The following is an 8385-nucleotide window of genomic DNA, read 5'->3' as shown; positions in this document are numbered from 1 at the left end:
CACCCGCCGCCAGCTGAGCAACCGGCGCAAGATCCTGCTGCGGAACCTGCCGGCCGAGAGCAGCAGCCAGGTGCGTGCGCGCGCGCGGGAGGGGCCGCGAGCGCGGGAGATGCTGAGGCGGCGGCGGCGGCGCCTGAGGCGCGGGGCGCGCAGCGCCGCGGACCGTCCGCGGGGCCCCTCGGAGAGGGGGCGGAACCTGCCTCGGCTGCGCGAGTGCGAGCGGAAAGCTTCGAGCCTGGCACTCTGGAAAAGGGGTCTCTTTTTCCTTTCTCTTAATTTTTATTTTTCCATTTTTCCTGTTTTTCTCTTCCCTCTCTCTTCCCTCATTGGTCTTGCTGAGTCCGCTGGTGGCTTAGGAAAGTTCCTCTCTGGTTCTTGCAGCAGGAAATCAGTGAACTCTTAAAGCAGATGCTAACAGCGCGCGAGTCAGGTTTTTAAATGATTTAGTTGTGCTGCCGGTTACCAGGTCTTTAGGGACTCCAAACCAGTGCGAGTATTTAACTCGACGCACTAACGTAAAAACACGCAGTTACGGTTTTTATTCGGAAGCGCTCCCTGCATCCCTTCCTGCCTCTCTCCAGGGTAGCGGTACCTGCTTGCTCAGGTGAGTCCTTCCCACCTGCAGGCAAGCACAGTACGTGCAGGCCGATGCTCTTCCCCGGCGAGCGTCCGTCCTTTCTAGAGGAAACCTGCCGCGGATCAGCGTGCTTTGGTCCAGGCTGCGGGACTGCCTTGCTGCGGCCGTTCCTGGTGTTTCGCCCCTGTGGTGCCTCCCAGCCCGTGTGAGCGCGCTGCAGCCGCTTCGCGGGTCGCCGCAGGTTTATAAACGGGAGCTGTGCTGTGCCGCAGCGGGATGGTTGCACCGAGCTTCGCCTCTGTTCCTGGCAGCTCTGGTGCCCTCCTCTGTAGCAAGCTCTTGCTAAGTCACAGCTCGGAAAACCTGCTAATCTCTGTTGCCTTGAGGGCCATCRCACGTCGCGGTGGTGTTGATGGAGAAGACTTCCTGGCATGTTGCAGCTCCATCACCTTGTCATACCCTGCAGCGGTTTCATACCCTGCAGYGCGGTTGCATTAAACATCGCTGTTTCCCACAGCGAACACTTCATGGATCCATGCGTGAACCGATTAAATACAGATTTGGTGTATGTGGAAACCATCAAATTTGGGGCTGTGTGCTCAGACAAAGAATGCTGGAAGACAGTGTTAGCGTGAAGGTCTAGTTCGGCAGCCATATGGTATCTTGGAAGTTTGCCCACTTTGCTTTGACGACTTAGGAGTAGCACTGAGACCGGCGTCGTTCTCTCAATGTGTGAGACTTGTGCTGTTCACGTACTGCCAGGCTAGAAGCTACTGCACAGGTCCTGAAATATAATTGGAAAAGATGTTACTTTAATTTTTAGCATAATTAAGCAATTGGTGTTTGTATATGAAGGTTGAATAATCACACTATGGAGAGGAACTTTCTATTCTGGAGTGGTTTTGGGAGGAAAAAGTATGTTTGTGGTCAGGCACRTTAAACGTAGCTGTGTATTTGGCTGCCATGTTATTTCCATAAATTACCATGAAATTTATCATATCTTAAATCCAGTTAACACCTTTGGCAAACACTATGCAAAGATGTTTTCTTTGCCACTTTGGAGTTGAAATCGTTGATTATCTAAGTAAAATTTATTCTCTGTAATGAAAGAGGTGAATGTCACTGAAAATGCATCAAAGCAAATGCAGCAAATAGGATTTCAAAAAGTAATTATTCATMTCTGGTCCCTGGAGTGCTGGGTTTATCATCAGTCATTGTGAAGAGTGGGGCCAACCTTTACTAAAATAGTTTTCCAGTAAGAAACATTTCTTTTGCTGATATAGATATTGTTGATAGAGATGTTCAGTTTTGTCAGAAGGTTTATTATTTTCAAAATGAGAACAAAACTCCAAAATTTTCAGGTGAAATTAGGTAGTAAGCACTTTCTACTGCCTGTTGCAGCTACATATTATTCTTTTTATTTATTATTGTATGTGTAATCTTCTGTTACCTTTGGAGCTCCACCTGAGTTAAATTGAGGTTAAAAAAAATGATTCCCAAGGCCACAGGAAAAATGTATCTTAGTCAAGAAGTTTCTGAAGCAGAAACAGACAACCACAGGTCTATAGTCTTAGAAACCAAACGAAGATTTTCAAGTGTCAGAAGTGATGCCATGTGGCAATGGTGAGGGGGAAAAGGATGCCTACTTTTGAGTCTTGATAAGTTAGATTTCCCTTTAAATGCATTTGGTAACACAACATCTGTATTCTTAAGAAAATCCAGAGCCTGTTTTTAGGAGGATGAACAGTCCAAAAAAGCACCCTGTAGTCTTATAATTCTCAAGTAAATCATTGTTCCCTTATTAGCTTGGTTTATCACATGTAAGTGTGAAGGGGAAGCAAATTAAGTCAAAATTATGTAGAGAAGATGCTTTTTACAGTGGCCTTATAGCTCAGTCTGCAGGTATTTGCTAGCAGGTTTAATACTGCATCAAGCAATTCTCTCACTACAGCCATGGAGAAAAGCGGGATTTTTTTGGTATCAAGCTTGTGATAAACATTTTTGTTACTACCTTTACTGACTACTGTGCTTGAAGTCAAAGTCTCTGATTACTGTTTTGTTTGCAAGTTAATCGATTTTGTACTGACACATCACAGTTAAATCTTCCAAGCTTGCCACTAATTTCCCATTTTCATCCTCATCTGATTCCTCCAGCATAGTACCTAAAGTGCACTTGACTACGGCTTGACTTGACTGCCAAGATCTCACTGTGTACAGTTGGAAATTTTTTGCCTTAACACAGTATTTGTGTCTGTAGAGAGACAAACGCGTGTTATCAAACGCGTGATTCAATAAACTGACGTAACTTGCTGCGATCTCTCTGAATCCTGAGATAAAGCACCATTAGCTGTACAGCTATATTTTTAATTACTTTTTTCTGAGAATATAAAATTATGTGGACATTAATTTATCCCTAGTCTGACTGAGAATTCTATTAGCTGGGTCAGCATTGCTAGTAAAACTGCTTACCAGATCAACTTCTGCCTAAACTAAGGCAGTGTTTTGCCTCCCTCCCCCAATCAAATGTTTTTTGTCATTGTGGCCGTATGAAAACTGTATTAAAAAACTTGTTCAATTTCTTCTTCTGATAAGGCATTCTTTCTTCTCTCAGCCTGACCTTCCTTCTCAAAAGCTAGGAAAGAAGTTTGAATGTACTTAAGATTTTGAGGTAATATTGTAGCACTGGCTACTGCTTTAAAGGAGAATTCGGGACATTGTTTGAACCAAGCCACATCCTGCATCACAGCTTGCCTTCATCTTTCTCTATGGATCTTAGTTCATGCCATCAGGAATACCACGCTGCATACTAGCCTTTGCATACAGGAGGTGCTTTCCAAAGAGAAATCCCCTCTCCTCCATTAGCCTTTTTGTAAGAAAGAGTAGGGGAGTGTCATCTGCTTTTACCAGAGTAATGGTTTTATGGTTCCACTAAGCTAAAAGGCTATAGGCAGCATCCAAGCAATCCTAGCAGGGCAGTGCTATGTGATATTTTACAGTAAAGCAGGAAAGATCTCACTGGTATCGGTATTTTTAAATTGTCAGATGGTGAGCCTGTTCTCATTAGCGCCCTTTGATGCATTTTTGTGGTGGGACTGATGTTAGCATCAAGGATGGTTTAGCTCAGCTGGTTAGAGCATGGTGCTAATAATGCCAAGGTCGTGGGTTCAGTCCCCGTATGGGTCACTTGTTTCCCTGCTGAGCAGGGGTGTTGGACTAGATGATCTCCAGAGGTCCCTTCCGACCTTGCTGATTCTATGATCTTTGCAGAGAGACATAAAGGTAAGCTTACCTGCAGTTTTCATTTGCATCAGTGCTCAGTAATAAATTAGTTGGAGTTTCCTTGTGATTGCTCTGTTGTGCAGGTATCTATGTGAACCATCAGTTCTGAGGAATCATCTCATACATCTCAACAGCAAGTAACAGTTGCATACTGTGTTGGCAATGCGCAGTGTTCAAGGTGTGCAGCACGAACCGGAGGTCTTTGGAAGGGCATGAAGCTGCTCAGGGTGCTCTGGGGCACAGGAGGACTTCTCAGGGCAGAGGGAGTGAAGGAAGTCCCAACTCCCTTTTGTCCTTCACTGCGGGAGAGATGCCAGGAACTTTGGGATGACCAAGGTGTCATCATCTGTGTCCTCATCTGTGTCTGCTTAATTTCCGTGTAAGTGGCAGCTTATAAAGGTGATATGAATAGGCAGTCTGATATGCTGACATACCAGTTAAGATCTCACAAAATTGTTCTTAGGAAGAGTAGAACTTGGATCATCTTTTTTATGGATCATCACCRAAATGTATAGGAAAATCTTTTGCCTTCCCTCCTAAGGTTAGATGATTGACAGGGGCAGTTCATGTTTTGATTCGCCTGTTTGCTCTTTGCAGCTAAGGAACCAGTGATGCATAAGTTGCATTTGCTTCATGTAGGATGTGAAGTAAAGTAGGGCTGATTAGTTATTTTAATGCTCTGTAATTCTTCTTTGGCACGACAGAATCTAAAGTCAAAGCATTCAGATGTTGGTAAAGAGCTGGTGCAGTCCACTCATAGGGATTTGCTTTGCCTTTTGGGACCTGATACTGCTCTCCATGTTTTTTYCCCCCAGTCTGTTTCTGATCAAAAGGCAGATCACCAATGAGAATGAGAATCTGCTTTTTATCTTCTTTCTGCCTGGATTAAGCACAGTTTTTCTTTATTCCTTTTTGATCAAAAGCCTTTTATGAACTGTGATGTTCTAAGGGAATCTCTCTCTTCCCCTCTGTTGTATGCCAGATGCTTAAGTAGAAGGGGTCCTTGTGTTTTAGTTTGTCCTCTGTCACCGTGACCAGTTTATTTGCTGGATAGTGAGGAATGCTCATGCCTTAGGATGGATGTGCTTTCTGATGTTCTTTATTGCTTTTTTTTTTTTTTGCTTTGTGCTCTTGCTCTCTCTTGTTGCCCCATCTGTGTCTTTTTTTGTATGTCATTTGGTTTGCATGCACTCAGGTATGCCCAGTGTCATGAACTGTTCTTCTTATCAACGCACTAACATATCCCTGGAAGAGCAGAAGAATACGTTTTTCATTCCTTATCCAGGATATGATGAGAAACTGTTGTACTTCTGTCTTAATATTTTCTTCTATTACTATATTAAAGGTCTGTGGAGTGTGTGGGTTTTACAAACGTGAGAGTCAGTTCTTAAAGAAGAGACCACTACTTCAGTATGCCCCAAAGGCAGGTTATGGCCTAGAATCACAGGCTTGATTTTATTTCTGGTTTCGTAGGCTTGTGGTTATTTGTGGAAATGAAGGAGGTGTGCTCTGATGACGAGGTTGTGGACCCACCCGTATGCCCCCTGTTCCTGAACACCGGGGCAGGCGGGAGAGCTGGCACACGTCTTAAACGAACACTGGCTGCTGGACCAAGTCTAAGAGTGTGCTTTAAAGCAATGATGAAAAATACAAAAGTTTCTTGGAGAACGTACTCTGTGTGAGTTTCTATGTGCAGCTGGCACAGAGAGCCCAATCCTTGTCCAAATTTTTCCTCCTTAGCTGTAAATATTAAGGAGCAAGGGAGACTTTATCTGGCAGTCGATGCCTAGCTGGTGAAAAGCTGGGGACCTCTCATCTCTGCCATCATTAGCTGACAGGAGAGTTTAAACTTTCACCAATGTTTTGTTATCTAAACCTCTTGTGGGAAGTAGCTAGTGCTATAAACCACGCTTCTTGCTCTCCAGCACATTCTCTGTGTTTTTTCCTTAGTAACAGGTTATTTTAAACTATGTTGATGTCCTCTTGCTTATTACCTTTTCTCACAACAGACTTTTTTATATATGTCTACTCTGAACTGCGTGCATTGCCGTGCGCTCTGTGGTTTGGTGCCTAAACCTTTTGAATTAAATAGACATCCCTGTATGGCATTTGTAAATGTAAAGCTTTTCCCTGAGAAATCTTTCTCTTTCCTACTCTGCCTGCACAGATGAAAACAAAGTCTTTTCTAGTTGTGAAATGATTTAAAACATCTTGACTAGCCAAATACATTATTTGGTTCAACTGGTTTAAATATAATTGATTCCCATTTCAAGAATATGTGTTTTGTGAAATTTAGGCCTTCAGCTACTTACTAGGAGCCAAGTTATAGGCCCGGCTCGTACAGTGTTTATGTTGGAAATGCCACTAAAGCTTACTGTAGAAATCTTGCCAGGCACCATTATAATGGTTTAACATTTTTGTTGCCAGAATAACATAATATATATAGAGAGGGAAAAACTTATTTTTAGGGTGCCGTAGGCTTTATCTACAGTATATTGTGCCAGGTGATGACTAAGTATTTCTTGCATATATTTTTGCTTGCAATCCTAGGTCTTTGGTATGACAAGGTAATTTTATTAGAAATAATATGTTGAGCTTTCTTGATTTGGTCGGCAGGGCAAACGTGCCTGGTAATGACTGCCTTTCTTGTGCATATTTGAGGAAGGGAGGTAACGAAGCACAAAGACAGATCCTCTCTATGGAAGATGTTCTTTCCCTTTAGGAGATGCTGATATCAAGCAGATAATACAGCGAAAACTCATATTGGTAGTTTTTCTACCCAAGACAAGATAGGACAGGCCAAGAATTGAAGTATTTCAAGACCACATTTCTTACAGTAGCAAATAATACATTTTACATTTTTTTAAAGTCTGTCTAGCCTATGTTTACAAGTGCTTTCTCTTAAAAAAAAAAATTAGATTTATGATTTGGTTTTCCTTTTTCTGTGCTCCTTTTGGAGTATGAGCTGATTATTCTCTAGTTGAGATTTTAGTTTTTACTAATGATGAGATTACCTAGTTTTTTAAAGTGTTTTTTTTTTTTTAAGAACTTTGAAGATTTAAGGGTCCGTGTAATAGCTAAGCATTATTAGTTACATTTCTGTCCCAGGATGTTTAGTTAGAGCTGCTGGCATGGTCCATGTGTTTATGCAACTGCTGTTGCCCTGAACAAGCTTCCTCTGCTGTTTTTCTCCTCCTCTCCATTCCTGTGGTATGTATCGTGCGCGGGGACAGATCCCACAGGAGCTGCCACGCTCCGTTTTTCTTCGGCACAGGCACACCTGGGAGCTGTGCTCGCACCAGGCTGCTGTGCCAGGAGCTGGTGCTCAACGTCGTACCGGGCTCCAGAGCCCACTGCGGCTCGCTCCTCGGAGTGCAATTATTGAGAGCCAAGATATGCGCCACTGTAAACACCGCTTGTGTTGGAAACTGCGTGAGATTCATTACTGCAGTAACTCTGCCAGAGAGCATTATAACAATTTACAATTTTGGTTGCCAAAATATTATTATCCAAGATGACATTCAGTGTATGATGCTCATGGCAACTAGACCTTCTGTGTGTCAGCGGATRTTGCCATTTTGTGTAGACTTAATATGACGCAGTAAAATCATTTATTCTTGTAATTGTCAGTTACRTTGTTTAGGCTGGATTAGGTTGGATTCATAAATGAGAGGAAAAAATCCTTTAGGAGAAGCAATTTTGTAATTCTTGCATGGAAAACACTAACCATGGTGGGGCTTCACCAGCAGGTGATGGAGTGACACCTGGAAGCAGAAACCACCGCTCCTGCATGGTGTCATGATGGATGCTGTTGCAGCTGCCTTGCAAAACGCGGGCACACGGTGACAGTGGCAGGACCCAAATGGTGGCACAGCAGGTGCCATGCTTGGGGAAACAGRCCTTTGCTTCAATTCCCAGCAAGCCAAGAGGGTCGCAGCTGAGGAGATACCTGACTTGGATCACTTGTTTCTCCTCCCAGAGTAAACAGTCCTTCCTGGCCCAAATATTGGATAACCATGAAGAGCAAAAGAACCAATGATGTTCAGCACTGTTGGTGCACAGTGTGTGCTGGGATGTAGTTAAACCTGGTTAGGAGCAGTGCTGCTTTCCTGCTGCTTTCCCTGGCAGTCCTTTTCAGGGCTGGCTGGAGCAGAGGCTATTAAAAAAACAAAAGGATTGCARTGCTCATCCTTTTCTAACTGACCTAACTGTTGAAAGATATTGAGGGTAACATTCAGAAAAATGATCGAGTCATTTCTCTAAGTGAGACTTGAATTCAAAAGCCAGCTTAGTACTTTTGAAAATATTACAAGGAGTCTTAGCTTAATGTAGATTGATAGAGACATAAATCTGTTTAATTTAAAGGAGTTTACATTTAAGGGTTAGTGTGCTGCCTTTTATTGTAGTAAATTGTCACAAACGGTCCTTTTATGAAAGATGATTTMACTGAAATAATATATAGACCCAACTGTGGAATTACAGGTCTCAGTCCAGCAATGGAAGCTGTAGGAGCAGAGGAACAAGCATCT

General features: G+C 43.1%; 1 protein-coding gene across 1 annotated transcript in view; it reads left to right on the top strand.

The window, feature by feature from the left end:
* Position 1: 1 nt before the first annotated feature.
* RAVER2 (ribonucleoprotein, PTB binding 2) overlaps positions 2–8385 on the top strand; it is a gene marked incomplete at its 5' end in the record, with an annotated part of 35668 nt that continues 27284 nt past the window's right edge. Inside the window, one exon of the mRNA XM_085306077.1 lies at positions 2–70. Within this exon, the coding sequence (XP_085162203.1) occupies positions 2–70 (69 nt within the window). The remainder of the gene's footprint in view (positions 71–8385) is intronic.

Source organism: Rhea americana, unplaced genomic scaffold (genome assembly GCF_003343005.1).
Source record: "Rhea americana isolate MKP2758 unplaced genomic scaffold, rheAme1 scaffold_230, whole genome shotgun sequence".
Taxonomy (NCBI): domain Eukaryota; kingdom Metazoa; phylum Chordata; class Aves; order Rheiformes; family Rheidae; genus Rhea; species Rhea americana.
The sequence above is the reverse complement of the archived record's forward strand: the minus strand, read 5'-3'. Positions and strand labels throughout refer to the sequence as shown.